Source organism: Laetiporus sulphureus (assembly GCF_001632365.1).
Source record: "Laetiporus sulphureus 93-53 unplaced genomic scaffold LAESUscaffold_10, whole genome shotgun sequence".
In the NCBI taxonomy this organism is placed as follows: domain Eukaryota; kingdom Fungi; phylum Basidiomycota; class Agaricomycetes; order Polyporales; family Laetiporaceae; genus Laetiporus; species Laetiporus sulphureus.
The window spans coordinates 705292-719997 of NW_024468519.1; the positions used below are offsets into that span (position 1 = coordinate 705292).

At 50.6% G+C, this 14706-nt stretch overlaps 6 protein-coding genes across 6 annotated transcripts; 4 read left to right on the forward strand and 2 right to left on the reverse strand.

Annotated features, from left to right (window-relative positions):
• The first annotated feature begins 269 nt into the window (after positions 1-269).
• Positions 270-2711, forward strand: LAESUDRAFT_723737 (cytochrome P450). Its single transcript, XM_040908466.1, has 11 exons — positions 270-623; positions 702-809; positions 862-990; positions 1051-1213; positions 1269-1352; positions 1403-1499; positions 1552-1678; positions 1735-1848; positions 1905-2079; positions 2142-2385; positions 2444-2711. Exons 1-11 carry the CDS (start codon positions 546-548, stop codon positions 2625-2627), a joined length of 1503 nt encoding a protein of 500 aa, XP_040766541.1. The 5' UTR covers positions 270-545; the 3' UTR covers positions 2628-2711.
• Positions 2712-3924: 1213 nt separating this feature from the next.
• On the forward strand, positions 3925-6399 carry LAESUDRAFT_723740 (cytochrome P450). The gene is made up of 11 exons (XM_040908467.1): positions 3925-4023; positions 4095-4202; positions 4255-4383; positions 4440-4605; positions 4661-4744; positions 4794-4890; positions 4942-5068; positions 5126-5245; positions 5310-5484; positions 5551-5794; positions 5853-6399. Exons 1-11 carry the CDS (start codon positions 3946-3948, stop codon positions 6034-6036), a joined length of 1512 nt encoding a protein of 503 aa, XP_040766542.1. The 5' UTR covers positions 3925-3945; the 3' UTR covers positions 6037-6399.
• Positions 6400-6860: 461 nt separating this feature from the next.
• On the reverse strand, positions 6861-8010 carry LAESUDRAFT_723741 (uncharacterized protein). The gene is made up of 5 exons (XM_040908468.1): positions 7713-8010; positions 7482-7643; positions 7345-7429; positions 7158-7290; positions 6861-7096 (listed from the first exon to the last, which is right to left on the reverse strand). Exons 1-5 carry the CDS (start codon positions 7773-7775, stop codon positions 7072-7074), a joined length of 468 nt encoding a protein of 155 aa, XP_040766543.1. The 5' UTR covers positions 7776-8010; the 3' UTR covers positions 6861-7071.
• Positions 8011-8858: 848 nt separating this feature from the next.
• On the forward strand, positions 8859-9092 carry LAESUDRAFT_648695 (uncharacterized protein; the record flags this gene model as incomplete). The annotated part of the gene is made up of 1 exon (XM_040904124.1): positions 8859-9092. A coding segment is annotated over one exon (234 nt), but the record flags the coding sequence as incomplete, so codon positions are not given.
• Positions 9093-9881: 789 nt separating this feature from the next.
• On the forward strand, positions 9882-10667 carry LAESUDRAFT_723745 (uncharacterized protein). Its single transcript, XM_040908469.1, has 2 exons — positions 9882-10016; positions 10084-10667. The coding sequence occupies exons 1-2, from the start codon at positions 9943-9945 to the stop codon at positions 10340-10342; spliced, it is 333 nt and encodes a 110-aa protein (XP_040766545.1). The 5' UTR covers positions 9882-9942; the 3' UTR covers positions 10343-10667.
• A 428-nt stretch (positions 10668-11095) lies between these two features.
• Positions 11096-13530, reverse strand: LAESUDRAFT_723747 (cytochrome P450). Its single transcript, XM_040908470.1, has 11 exons — positions 13423-13530; positions 13245-13352; positions 13066-13194; positions 12843-13005; positions 12699-12782; positions 12554-12650; positions 12375-12501; positions 12205-12318; positions 11966-12140; positions 11658-11901; positions 11096-11599 (listed from the first exon to the last, which is right to left on the reverse strand). Exons 1-11 carry the CDS (start codon positions 13498-13500, stop codon positions 11416-11418), a joined length of 1503 nt encoding a protein of 500 aa, XP_040766546.1. The 5' UTR covers positions 13501-13530; the 3' UTR covers positions 11096-11415.
• Between the last annotated feature and the right edge of the window lie 1176 nt (positions 13531-14706).

The window sequence follows — 14706 nt, forward strand, 5'->3', positions numbered from 1 at the left end:
TTTGGAGAAAGATTGAAGTCTCATCCCCAAGGCATATCATACTTCGAAAAACGGTCGAGGTGAGTCGTTATCGACCTCTTTGCCACTGTACATGCTTCTCAGGCCGGGTTCTTGACACGCCACATGAAAAGTCAATCCATGCGGTCAATTGATTGTTCGATAAGAGTATTGCATATTCTGACTGCAGCTTGGGATTGGACGTTAGTCTGATCAGTCATAATTCCACCCTCACACCATAGCGGTAAGTACTGCAGAGTTACAGAGGAAAAGCCAGCGGCACGTCAACGGCATTATTCGGCATGTCCCGGCATTCCCACCACGGTTCGACGGGTTGACCGGAAGCAGACCTATATCATATATCCTGCAGGTCATCCCCTCCCTCAAAGAAGTAGGTCTTAAAAGAAGGAGATATCATAGGTCCGCCTTGGGGAGACAAGATGACACGATATGCGGACGACGCGCAATAATCATTCCAGAGACGTTTATAAACGTGCCACGATATCCAGTGCGCAAGCTGTGGCTCCCGCTGTGATCTGCCCTCCAACATGGATTCGACACAACTCACGTACACCCTGCTCATTGCGATCCCGCTTCTGATCTTCCTCCACAGAAGGTCGAACCCTGTGAGTTGGACAGCTCGATGTGCCCCTTCGCTTCCATTGCTTCTTCAAAGCTTACAGACCTGCTCAACGTACCGTCAGCTGTATTCAATTCCTGCCGTCGGGTTTTCGGCCCCTCTACTATCCTACATCGGGGCATACAACTTCACTCGAAATGCACGTGGATTGCTGAAGGAGGGATACGAGAAGGTACCTCTCTTCTTCTGGCCCATTTCGAGCTCATGAACGACGTCGATCTTAGCATAAAGGCTCCGTCTTCAGGGTCCCCATGATGGATCGCTGGGTTGTAATCTTTTGCGGTGCGAAGATGAACGACGAGCTGCGCAAGTTCCCAGACGATGAGATGTCCTTCTTAGATGCTGCGGAAGAAGTGCGAACACATGAATCTGAGTCGTTGATTGGTCTTGCTGATATACGGATCATCCAATAGTTGGTGCAGATGAAGTACACGATCGCTCCCGAGGTCGCCGACCACCCGATCCACATTTCGGTAATCCGTGGCCCGCTCACGCGCAATTTCGGTGTTGTCCTTCCAGATGTCGTGGATGAAATTACCGTGGCCATGGAAGAACTGATCCCGATCAAGCATGACGGTAGGCGTCCAGAATCAAAGTGGCTAACCGTCCTCACTAAGTCACGGACACGTAGAATGGGTGACCGTGCCAGGACTTTCCACCATGAGACAGATCGTTTGTCGTGCGAGTAACCGTGTGTTCGTCGGCCTTCCCTTCTGTAAGTCGAGAGTTCAACGGACTGTCATACCATGTCTCATCGCGTGCTAGGCCGCAACAAGGAATACCTGGATATAGCGTTAAACTTCACCGCTGACGTTGGAAAGGGACGGGCTATCATGATGGCCACCCCGACGATCCTTAAGCCGTATGTGATGGGTCTGCAATGCGGTTCCGAATATTACTGATACCTGACATAGTCTGGTCGGTCGTTTGCTGCCTTGGTCACGAAGGGCTGTTCGACAGTTCTCTGCGATGATGAAGGCTGTCATAGAGGAGCGCATCAAACAGCTGGAGAAGCACGGGAGAGACTGGAGTGATAAGCCTGTACGTACTACAATATACTACCTTGTCCAAATTTAACTTTTGTTGGTGTCCTTCAGAATAATTTTATGACGTGGCTGGTGGAGGAAGCAATGGCCACTGGCAAGACCGTCGATCTGGTCGTACAAGCTCTGTTAGCCTCAAATTTCGTTGCGATACATACATCATCTACAGTATGTGCGCTCTGCTATTTAGGCGCGGGTTTGATTGGACGCATCTCGTCGAACAGAGCATAACCCATGCCTTATTCCACCTAGCGGCCAATCCCGAACACATACACCCTCTTCGAGAGGAAGTTGAAAGCTTCATTAAGACGGAAGGATGGACGAAGATCGCCTTGGGTAAGATGTGGAAGCTGGATAGCTTCATGCGAGAGTCTCAGAGAATGAACGGAATCGGATGCAGTACGTCTCCCTCCTTTGGATGCATATGTGAAACGAAAGATATGACGTCGCATCATTCCTAGTCTCTATCATCCGCAAAGTGTTAAAAGACGTAACACTGTCCGATGGGACTGTCATTCCGGCCGGCACAATTGTCGGATCAGCTGCAGAATCTACGCACTATGACGATGAAAGCTACGACCTACCTTACGACTTCCGGCCGTATCGGTTCTCTGACATGCGAGCCGAAGAGAGTGACCGTATCAAGCACCAGTACGTCAGCACATCGCCCGAATACATACCATTTGGCCACGGGAAACACGCCTGGTGCGTTGATTTGCTGTTCATGTCAACACGGCGATGTTAACTTGATTGTTGTCTCCAGCCCAGGGCGGTTCTTTGCTGCGAATGAGCTCAAGACGGCACTTGCTTATATCGTTATGAATTACGACGTGAAGTTCGGGGGTGACGGTACTCGACCGATCAACCGTTGGTTCGGTAGTTCTGTCATCCCGGATCCTATGGCGCAAGTGATGTTCCGCAAACGCCAACAGAATACTACGGTGTAGGTCACGCTGTCATCAGCGGCTTTGATGCGGGCTCCTCGTTTATACCTAGAATAAACTGCTTATGATACACCGAACCATGCGGGACGATGACTTCAATTCATATGTGCGTCTCTGCAGTTTTGATATGCTGTTGTACGTTTTGTCTGTATGCCACTACTTCGGGCAATAGCTATGAGCTATTTCAAGGACATGGCGACTGGTATCATATTCTGGGAGGACAGACATTGTCCAGCGTCACGGACAATCATCTTTTCTGGAATTTAGCTCTGACATGACGGTCCATCAACATTGGCTGGTGACTCGGAGTGTACTGGTATTTCTTGTCCTCAGCGTCAGTACTATGTGAAACCCAGTATGTCGAATTTTCCGGTCTAAGCACAGTGAAGGCAAATCCCATGTCCAGGGAGCATAGTCAAACTACCAAGGTATGTACATCTCGAAATCCGTTATTTATTAACTAGTGCTGCCCTCAGATCCTATCGTACGAGGCCCACCAGTTGCTAAGGGCACGTCGCTACGCGTCCGACCCGGCCACTTCTCCCCGCTTGCGACAGGAGCGTGTCTCCTTCCAACACGGTACCTTGTGCTTGAGGCCTGGACCGAACGGCGCTACTGAGTCCCGCCGTCCTCGAGCGACATAGGAGACCCTCGCGCTCACTGCGCCAGCGCCATCGAGAGCACTGATGGAGGCGATGTTGCATGCCCGATTTTGTACTGAGCAAATATTCATGAATGTTCCAGCATTAGCAGAATGTTTGGAGAAAGATTGAAGTCTCATCCCCAAGGCATATCATACTTCGAAAAACGGTCGAGGTGAGTCGTTATCGACCTCTTTGTCACTGTACATATTTCTCAGGCCGGGTTCTTGACACTCCACGTGAGAAATCAACCCATGCGGTCAAGTGAATGTTCGATAAGAGTATTGCATATTCTGACTGCAGCTTGGGATTGGACGTTAGTCTGTTGAGTCATAATCCCACCCTGACACCATGCTAGTACTACAGAGTTACACAGAAGAAGCCAGCGGCACATCAATGGCATTATACGGCATGTCTCGGCGTTCCCACCAGTGACCACGAGACGACACGGGTTCGAATTTCGAAAGGGCGTACTAATACGGGGTGACCGGAAGCAATCCAATGTCATCATCCTGCAGGTCATCCCCTCTCTCAAAGGAGGAGATATTATAGGTCCGCCTTGGGGAGACAAGATGGCACGATATGCGGACGACGCGCAATAATCATTCCAGAGACATTTATAAACGTGCCACTATATCCGGTGCGCAAGCTGTGGCTCCCGCCGTGATTTGACTTCCAACATGGATTCGACACAGCTGATGTACACCCTGCTCATTGCGTTCCCGCTTCTGATCTTCATCCACAGAAGGTCGAACCCTGTGAGTTAGACAGCTCGATGTGCCCCTTCGCTTCCATTACTTCTTTAAAGACACGCTCAACGAACCTTTAGCTGTATTCTATTCCTGCTGTCGGTTTTTCGGCCCCCTTACTATCATACATCGGAGCCTACAAGTTCACGCGAAATGCACGTGAATTACTGCAGGAAGGATACGAGAAGGTATGTCTCTCCTTCTGGGTCATTTCGAGCTGATGAATGACATGGATCTTAGCACAAAGGCTCTGTCTTCAGGGTCCCGATGGTGGATCGCTGGCTTATAATTTTCTGCGGTGCAAAGATGAATGAAGAGCTGCGCAAATTCCCAGACGATGAAATGTCCTTCTTGGATGCTGCGGAAGAAGTGCGAACACATGAGCCTGAGCCGGCGATTGGTCTTGCTAATGAATCATTCAATAGTTCGTGCAGCCGAAGTACACGATCGGCGTTACCGAAGTCGTCGACAACCCGATCCACATATCGGTGATTCGCGGTCCACTCACGCGCAACCTTGCTGTTCTTCTTCCGGGCATCATGGATGAAATCAGCGTGGCCATGGAAGAGCTGATCCCGATCAAGGATAACGGTAGGTGTTCACAATCAAAACGGCCGCCCGTTCTCATTGTGTCACGGTCATGTAGAATGGGTGACTGTGCCAGGTCTTTCCACCATGAGACAGGTTATTACTCGTACGACTAGCCGCGTGTTTGTCGGATTTCCCTTCTGTAAGTCGAGAGCTCAATGGACTGTTGCTCCGTACTCATCGCTGAGCAGGTCGCAACAAGGAGTACCTGGATATAGCATTTAACTTCACCGCTGATGTTAGGAAGGGACGAGCAATCATGACTGTCACTCCGACGATCCTAAAGCCGTGCGTGACGGTCCGTAGTGCAATCTCGAACAATACTGATGCCTGACATAGTCTGGTCGGTCGTTTGCTGCCTTGGTCACGAAGGACTATTCGGCGATTTTCTGCGATGGTGAAGCCTGCCATAGAGGAGCGCATCAAGCAGCTGGAGGAGCATGGGAGAGACTGGGGTGATAAGCCTGTACGTGCTACATATTATCATCTTGTCTTTACTTAACGTTTTGCCTGTGTCCTTCAGAATAACTATATGACGTGGCTGGTGGAAGAAGCAATGGGGGCTGGCAAGACCGTCGACTCGGATCTGGTCATGCAAGCTCTGTTATTCTCAAACTTCGCTGCGATGCATTCATCATCCACAGTACGTGCGCTCTGTTATGACTTTGTTTAGGCGCGGGATTGATTTGACGCATCTCATCGAACAGAGCATAACTCATGCCTTATTCACCTTAGCGGCCAATCCAGAACACATACACCCTCTTCGGGAGGAAGTTGAAAGCGTCATCAAGACGGAAGGATGGACGAGGATTGCTTTGGACAAGATGTGGAAGCTGGACAGCTTCATGCGAGAGTCGCAGAGAATGAATGGAGTCGCATGCAGTAAGTGTCTCCCTCCTTTAAATGCCAATGTGAAACAAAAAGATCTCAACTCGAATCGCTCCCTAGTCTCGATAATCCGCAAAGCGTTAAAAGACGTTACACTGTCCGATGGGACTGTCATTCCGGCCGGCACAATCGTCGGATCAGCTGCAGACGCTACGCACTATGACGATGAAAGCTACAACATTCCTCATGACTTCAAGCCGTACCGGTTCTCTAACATGCGAGCCAAGGAGAGCGACCGTATTAAGCACCAGTACGTCAGCACGTCGCCTGAATACATACCATTCGGCCACGGGAAACACGCCTGGTGCGTTGATTTGCTGATCGTTTTAATACGGGGATGCTGACTTGATTGTTGTCTCCAGCCCAGGCCGGTTCTTTGTCGCCAATGAGCTCAAGGCGGTGCTTGCTTATATCGTCCTGAATTACGACGTGAAGTTCGGGGGTGACGGTACACGGCCGAGCAACCACTGGTTCGGTATCTTAATCGTCCCGGATCCTACGGCGGAGGTGATGTTCCGTAAACGCCAGCCGAATACCTTAGTGTAAGTCAGGATGGCATCAAAGGCTTTGATGCGGGTTCTCGTTTATCCCTAGAATTGGAACTGCAGAGACGCACGAATGAAGAATAAGTCATCCTCTCGTATGATGCGGTGTATCACAGCAGTCTTGCATTCATGTTGTACTTGTCTTGCTGTATGCGGCTACTTCGGCGCAATGGTTATGAGCCATTTCAACATGGCAACTGATCTTGTTCTCGGAGCCCAGGACAGACATCATGATGCATCATAAACAATCATGGAGCTCTTTGACATGGAGCTCTTTAACGCGTTGGATAAGATAAAATGTGAGATTGTCTTGTGGGTTGCACTACTGATTCGATCATCTTGTCACCGTCCTGTAGTTGCTGCAAGCCTGAGGATATCTGCCAGGTTCTCTTACCTTATCACAATTCAGACATCATATCTAAGGCATCTAATACCGATTCTTCTCCTTTTCCCGCAGCAATTCTTGATGGAGTTTGGCGGCGGAGCGCCAGCTTGAGGGGCCCGGAAGCGACCAGCGCAACCGGCACGGGAGCGTAAATAATACGTGCGGCGCGCAGTGTATATAAGTAGGACGCACCGTATATGAAGGGCCATCCGTTAGGCCCGGTGGAGCTTCTAGGATGGTGCGGCCCCGGTGTTACCTATGTCACCTTCCTGCCTCATGGGCGCAAGGAGTGAGAGCCCGCTTAGGGCCACAAACGATCAGGGAGTACAGTATTGGTACGGGTGCGTATTTATACGATATTCTGCCCTTCCGACGTACTCGCCCGCTCTGTTTCCAGACACCGCCCTGCGACGGGTTTCAGCCGTCGCTTGGCGCTCGTTCCTCCCGACGCATTGAGCGTGCCGTCGGTTGGTGTAAGGGTATGGCAGGCCAAATGGAGTTAGCCACCGAGGAGCGCCACCAAGAACTGGCAGCCGATCGGAATTAGCCGAGGGCGACAGAAAAACCTACGCGTAGATACTCTATTCTCACTCGCTAATACACGGCTTGACTTGGTTTACATCGTGTTCGCTAAGGCCACGGGCATAGCCCTTATAGTCGGCCACTTCCAACGGAGCTATTTTTCAAGAATAGGCTTTCAGTCTCTCGGCTCCAAGTTGAGACGCGGACGTTCGCACTCAATTCTATGGAGCTTATTCGCGTGCCTCGGCTCCATCGAACATCGTTCGTTCTGTAGCATATGACATTTGACTGGTGCGCAGTGATTAGGCTCCGCTACGTCCAGCCTCGCGTACATGGCATGAATGCCATCTGCGAGGTTGTTTTCATCTATGAGCAATCACACTGTACGCCGGTATCGCTCACTCGATGTTCCATAATATTCATCAGCTGGAGCTGGCGCTTGAACTGCAGAACATGGCGGCGGACTTTCGCTGGAAACTCGACCAGGCTTGGTAGGAAAGTGAGTATGGGGCGAAATGATTCAGGCGCTGAACGCATACGATGGTTCTCAAAGCGCAGGAATCATGCCTCGCAATCTTCGACTCAATCTTCCGCAATGCCCTGTCCAGGCTCCAGTCCGCAGAAAATAAGGGGACGAGTAACATCGCGGGAGCGCTGAAAGGGCCTGTGTTGTCTTGATGAACTTTAACTTTCGCAACGACCTGCCAGGAATCGTGATTGACATATGTCATTGAAACATAGAAGGATAGCATCCCTGTGATGTGTCTCACCCGCGATGCGCTGCCTGCGCATCGTCTTGATAATAGAATTATCATTCGGACAGCGGCTCCCATTGGGGCACAGCCCCTTCCTGTTGTTCCTACAGAGAGTCCGATACATGTCCCCCTGTCAATTCAGAGTCATCAGTGCTGATATAATGTTCGAAGCTGGAGATTAAGATATGCCCTTCTGGCCATCCGCAGGATAGTTGATTATACCAGGGTCCAGCGGCAGCCACCTTGTCCTCAAGATTCTTGGTAGCGACATTGATAGGAAGTCCTCGACCGCGTTTGTACGGTAGCGGCGGCTTCATGGCTGCCGTTGGTGCGCTCCGTAAGCACGAGCCGCCACCCACTGGAATTGCACGCGGGGACACCAAAGACGTCCCTTCCAGCGATGTATGCTAGCACAAGCTCGCGGCTGGCGGGGGATGGATTCGCGACATCCACAAGAGCTTTCAATCGCACGATGTCCATGATTGTGTGGTTATACCGTGCTTCGCAGGGCTTCCAGTGGGCGTACGTTGCTGTAATGTCACCACATCTCCCGTAATAGGCAATGTGTGGGCAGATCGTGAGAGTCGCGGTCTCTGAGATCTGAGTCCACGGGAGACATATTGGCTCATATTGGGCAGGCTGATTGCGAAGAGCGCGCTTTGAGTCAGAGTTATTCGGTGGCGTCTAGTAATAGAAGGCGTTAAAGGATGCCCCGAGTACTTCGAGGCATGCGACAACATCGCTTGGCGTCCTCGGAATTTTCACCGCCGTCACCAGAAAATACCTGTGCTATTAGTAAGCCCTCATCTGAACCTTGCTCTCTGCATTCATGTCCGGTCAATCAGGCCTTATATAAAGATGCGTCGCGCACCAATGGGCATCCTTAAAGTTCCTCCGAGAACTGCTCTCTTTTGCATTGACCATTGTCACCGACGTTGATAGCTCTACAATGTCGAATGCATCAGCTGCAAATATATTGGCTCAGGAAGGAGTGGACTTCTTACAGCAAACGTGAGGACGACGATGCTTCCGAGGTGTTCACCCGACGAGCCTGCAATCACGTCACAGATACGCTTATGCCTACTGCTATCTCGCAACTATGGGTACGCCCCGGGTTGGACCATCCTAGGCATTTGAACTCGACTCACAGACTGGACATGTTCAACCCTCGTTCTCTTTGAGCACATTGTGACCTTCTCTGACGAGGTTCACGTCATCTGGCGGGCTAGGTTGACCACTGTCATGGTCATGTTTGTCCTCAACCGTTATCTGCTCATGATACGGGTCGTTAGTAATGCACTGACTGTCTCCTCGTGGCACACTCCACTGGTAAGTCATGTAGTGTCGTGCTGCGAGTGTATCGAGCACTCACAATCTATGCGCACACAGAGGTGAGCGGGGACGACCGCACCGTATGTTCAACGCGGTTGATAGATCGTCGCAGCTGTGAGGCTGTGAACCTTTTGGCAAACGGGACGAGTATTGTTCTGGAGGCTGTGACAGCAAGTCAGAGATTGTTCGACCTCAAATCTCATGAAGAGACTGATCGATATTTTGTTAGGCTTTTCCGCTTTCCGCACATATGCTATTAGTGGACACCAGATCGTCCCTGCATCGCTAGTATTGCTACTGGGGCTAGCGCCAGTCGGCGCCAACGTCGTGAGTATATATGTTCTCCACCATCATATGTCTGCTGAGCACCTCTGGGCAGTTTGAAGATATAAGAAGATCATACGCGTTCATCATTTACGTAGACAGCCATCCAGTTTGTACCTCTTACCTACTCTATTCCATAGCGTTAGGGAAGAAGTAAGTGCCACGTCCACCTCTCCGACGTCGGCACTCCTAGCACTGACCCTCCTTTGCGTAGACGTGAGTTTGAAGAACACCGATAATCTGTTGCTCTGACACGCACGATTCCCGCAGTTGTCTTCATCGGGCGCATCTGCCCGGCTGTATCCGATCTGATCGTGCTCCTTGTCACTTGGTTCAAAACATCCCGGCTCGCGATAGAAGTGTGGAAGCGACGGTTAACAGGGTCGATCGCGACGGTGCTGATGAGAGACGGTGAGTACGTGTGGCTCTTGATGCACACAATGCCTTACAAGCAGCCCATTCAAGGCACACTCTACTTCACGTACGTCGGGCTCTGTCACAGTACCTTGTCATGACTCTGTTCTTCCACCGTTCCTTAAGGCCCTTCTGCTTCTCGACATCCTCGAGATCGTGATCAAAGTCCGCTACAATGACTTACAGGCAAGTTTACCCATGCAAATGCATGGCCCGCTCTCAGGTAGCATTCAAGCAGAATACCGCAAACTACGTAGGAATTTTCCTGCCACCGTAAGCGACCGATCGTACCCAATTCAGCTCAACTCATGCTTACCGAGTCAATCAGAATCTCATCAATCTTGATATCACGCTTCATCCTCAACCTACGGCAGGTGTCCCTCGGCAGCATGGGCTTGAATACGACTTCTCACAGCTCCCAGAACACGCCGGACTTTCCCTCTCGCCTGGTTGGCAACTTTGGCGCCGAGGTCCAGCATACGTCTCTTGTTTTTGAAAATGTCGAGGATAACACTGAGGACGAGCAGAACATCAGTGGGGACTGTGAGGTCTACGAGTTGGCGCAGGTGCAGTAGTTCGTACAAGCTATGCGATCGTTTGGAATAGCCGACTCTGCTGGTGGCCCGCATATGCACCTTGACATGATTTTCAATCGCGATAGGCGAGCAAAATGTTATGCTGAGCTGGAACGAATTGTGCATTCATTATAGCATAAATAGCTAGGGGGAGGTTCGCCAGGCCAAAAGCTGCATCCCGCTGCCGCGACGCTGAACGTTGTCCGAGACATAGACAAAAGGCATGAATTGGTAGCGGCAGTCAATCCGTTGGACGTCCCAAATAAATTTCACAGCATAGCATGCGCCGATATTGAGACCATTGCAGGAAAAGTGTCGCAGTCTCATAAACAGTGGAGAGAGGTGGAGACACGTCGGTGGTTTCTATCGGTCCTTGCGGAGTTTCATACATTCAGGTACAGCTCGGCAGCAGCTGCAAGCATGAAAGCACATACGACCATCATCGTACACCCCACCTGAGTATGATAACCTGGAATACCTTCCTGCATCTTCAGGTGAGCCACACTTCATCCACTCAAGTCTTAATTCTACTCCCTTATCCACACTGCACCATGTCTATTCTGCGCTCCGACTCGGATGAGCTCTTGCACCTCGGTCCCCAGCATATGGCCTCACTCCTCGCACAGCAACCACCCTCTGCTTGATGCATTGATGCCCCAGTGACATTGCAATCAGTACCACTGCAATGCGGATCGAGGCAGGTGCATGCGGAACAAAATCATTGCAATCTTTGTCCATGCGTTTGACGTAGTGGCAACAATGTTTTGAGTGTTACGATAGCAGTATTCTCTGTAAAATGTATTGTCTGGCAGCCAGCTTGCACTGTCGTTCGCATGAAAGGTCTATGATCAAACGATCTGAACATCTGCATCTCAAACTTGGCAAGATGAGGCACGGACATCTGGACATCAGCTGATTGTGCCAGTATGAGTACATAAAAAACTCCACCAGCGAAAGGAATCTGCTTATGATACACCAGGGGACCAGTTCATTTCATTCGTGCGTCTATGCGTTTCCGAGCTTTGTAGATATAAACGAGAACCCGCATCAAAAGCCGCTGACAATAGCCTAACTTACACTGCGGTATTCTGCTGGCGTTTGCGGAACATCACCTCCGCCGTAGGCTCCGGGACCACTGAAGTACCGAACCAGCGGTTGCTCGGCCGTGTACCGTCACCCCCGAACTTCACGTCGTAATTCAGGATAATATATGCAAGCACCGCCTTCAGCTCATTCGCAGCAAAGAATCGCCCTGGGCTGGAGATAAGAATCAAGTGAACATCCCCTTATTGACATGAACAGCAAATTAACGTACCACGCATGTTTCCCGTGGCCGAACGATATGTATTCGGGCGACGTGCTGACGTACTGGTGCTTGATACGGTCGCTCTCGTCTGCTCGCATGTCAGAGAACCGATACGGCTTGAAGTCGTAAGGTAGGTCGTAGCTTTCATCGTCATAGTGCGTAGCGTCTGCAGCTGACCCGACAATTGTGCCAGCCGGAATGACAGTCCCATCGGACAATGTTACGTCCTTTAATGCTTTGCGGATAATCGAGACTATGAGCGATGCCAGGTCATACCCTTCATTTCACATTGGCATTTAAAGAAGAAAGTCACGTACTGCATCCGATTCCGTTCATTCTCTGGGATTCCCGCATGAAGCTATCCAGCTTCCACATCTTGCCCAAGGCAATCTTCGTCCATCCTTCCGTCTTGAGGACGCTTTCGACTTCCTCCCGAAGAGGATGTATGTGTTCAGGATTGGCCGCTAGGTGGAATAAGGCATGGGTTATGCTCTGTTCGACGACATGCGTCCAATCAATCCCGCGCGTAAACGAAAATATAGCAGAGCGCACACACTGTAGATGATGTATGTATCGCAACGAAATTGGAAGATAAAAGAGCTTGTACGACCAGATCGATGGTCTTGCCAGCGGCCATTGCTTCCTCCACCAGCCACGTCATAAAATTATTCTGAAGGACACCAACAGAGGTTAGATTTGGACAAGGTGGTGTACTGTGGTACGTACAGGCTTATCACCCCAGTCCCTCCCGTGCTCCTCCAGCTGCTTGATGCGCTCCTCTATGGCAGGCTTCACCATCGTGGAGAATTGTCGAATAGCCCTTCGTGACCATGGCAGCAAACGACCGACCAGACTATGTCAGGTATCAGTAATTTTCGGATCTGCCCTGCAGACCCGTCACGTACGGCTTAAGGATCGTCGGGGTGACAGTCAGGATAGCCCGTCCCTTTCCAACGTCAGCGGTGAAGTTCAACGCTATATCCAGGTACTCCTTGTTGCGACCTGGGCGCGGTGAGCACGGAACAACAGTCTGTTGAGCTCTCGACTTACAGAAGGGAAAGCCGACGAACACGCGGCTACTTGCACGACAAACGATCTGTCTCATGGTGGAAAGTCCTGGTACAGTCACCCATTCTACATGACCGTGACTTAGTGAGAACGTCCGGGATGGTCGCTTTGATTGTGAACACCTACCGTCACCCTTAATCGGGATCAGCTCTTCCATTGCCACACCAATTTCATCCACGACGTCTGGAAGGACAACGGCAAGGTTACGCGTGAGTGGACCGCGAATCACCGATATGTGGATCGGGTGGTCGATGACTTCCGCGGCGATCGTGTACTTCGTCTGTACCAACTGTTGAATGATTCGTACATCAGCAAGGCCAATAATCGGTTGGGGCTCATCTGTTCGCACTTCTTCCGCAGCATCCAAGAAGGACATCTCGTCATCTGGGAGTTTGCGCAGCTCTTCGTTCATTTTCGCACCGCAGAAAATTACAACCCAGCGATCCATCATGGGGATTCTGAAGACGGAGCCTTTGTGCTAAGGTCCATGTCACTCATCAGCTCTAAATGACCCAGAAAGAGAGATACCTTCTCGTATCCTTCTTGCAGCAATTCACGTGCATTTCGAGTGAACTTGTATGCTCCGATGTATGATAGTAAGGGGGCCGAAACACCGACAGCAGGAATTGAATACAGCTAAAAGTTCGTTTAGCTAGGCATTAAAGAAGCAATGGAAGCAAAGGGGCCATCGAGCGGTCCGACTCACAGGGTTCGACCTTCTGTGGATGAAGATCAGAAGCGGCATCGCGATGAGCAGGGCGTACATGATTTGTGTCGAATCCATGTTGGAAGGCAGATCACTGTAGGGGCCACGCTTGCGTACTGGTATGTTAGCATTGTGGCGAGGCTTATGAATGTCTCCAGGATAATTATTCCGCAAAATCGCGTATCGTCCGATCCCATGCAGTCAAGATGTTTCGAGAATGAGTAATACAACTTTGCTTGCGGCACCGGTGCCTGAATCATATGGCTGTTCCGGTTCACCAGTGGTTCTACCGTTTTGATTGCCATCAACGCGTACCAGCGGCATGTTTTCCGGTCATGACATGCTGTATATGACATGGATAAGAGATTTTCCACGCCAGATAAGATGGAGAAAACAGAAGCGACGTATTTGGATGACCTTCGAACAACTAGTGAGCGGAGTTGCTTCTATGGCCGTCTAAACATCCTCTCGGAAGGAGCGAGAATTTCATCTCCCAGACGAATCGTATGTGCATGCCGGCAGCCGATGGGAAACTTGAACACAGGCATCGCTACTGAGGGACGAGTAATTGCTGTGACATCATGACAGTAAATGCACGTTGCCGTTGGATACCTGGGAGAGCAGTCAGTCGGACTTTAGAAGGTAAATCACAATCGTACCACCACCAGCTGATATCTACCGACGCACCTCGCAGAGCATAGATCGAGACGATCTCTCGCAGGAGGCATCCGTGCTATGTAATGGCTAGACGTAATAAAGCCTAGCCGCCGCGCACCCATCGAATCCCAAATGCTGTTGACTTGACGATGTTCGGTGAATGCGACATGCGCGAATGCGCTCCGTAAGAAGTACGAAGGTCTGTGTCTTTTCTCCTTTCGGAGCTCAGGGACTGATAGTCGAAGTATGAGTCTGGCCTGACCTTGTTCACAGCACACACCTGGCAACGCAGAGCAACTACATCGCGCATAATTGGACAATAATAGATCATTCTTCACGTATCACGGCCCTACTTCCTCCGCGCAAGCCATACGGTGCGCAGCTCTCATCCACACTGCCCATCAGTCCAACTGCGGAGTAGATAGATGCACGACAAATGGTATGTTCTTTTCCATATATTCTGCGTGCAAGGGGCACGACGTGCTTCTTTGTTGAACAACCTTGAGAAGTTGACGGAGAACTCCGCTGTCGTGCCCGAGTTGATCGCTGCATGTTCAAATGAGGAGCGATTGTACACTGCAGTGGAATGGCACGATTTCGAGATGGCGGCAATTGACCGGATTTATT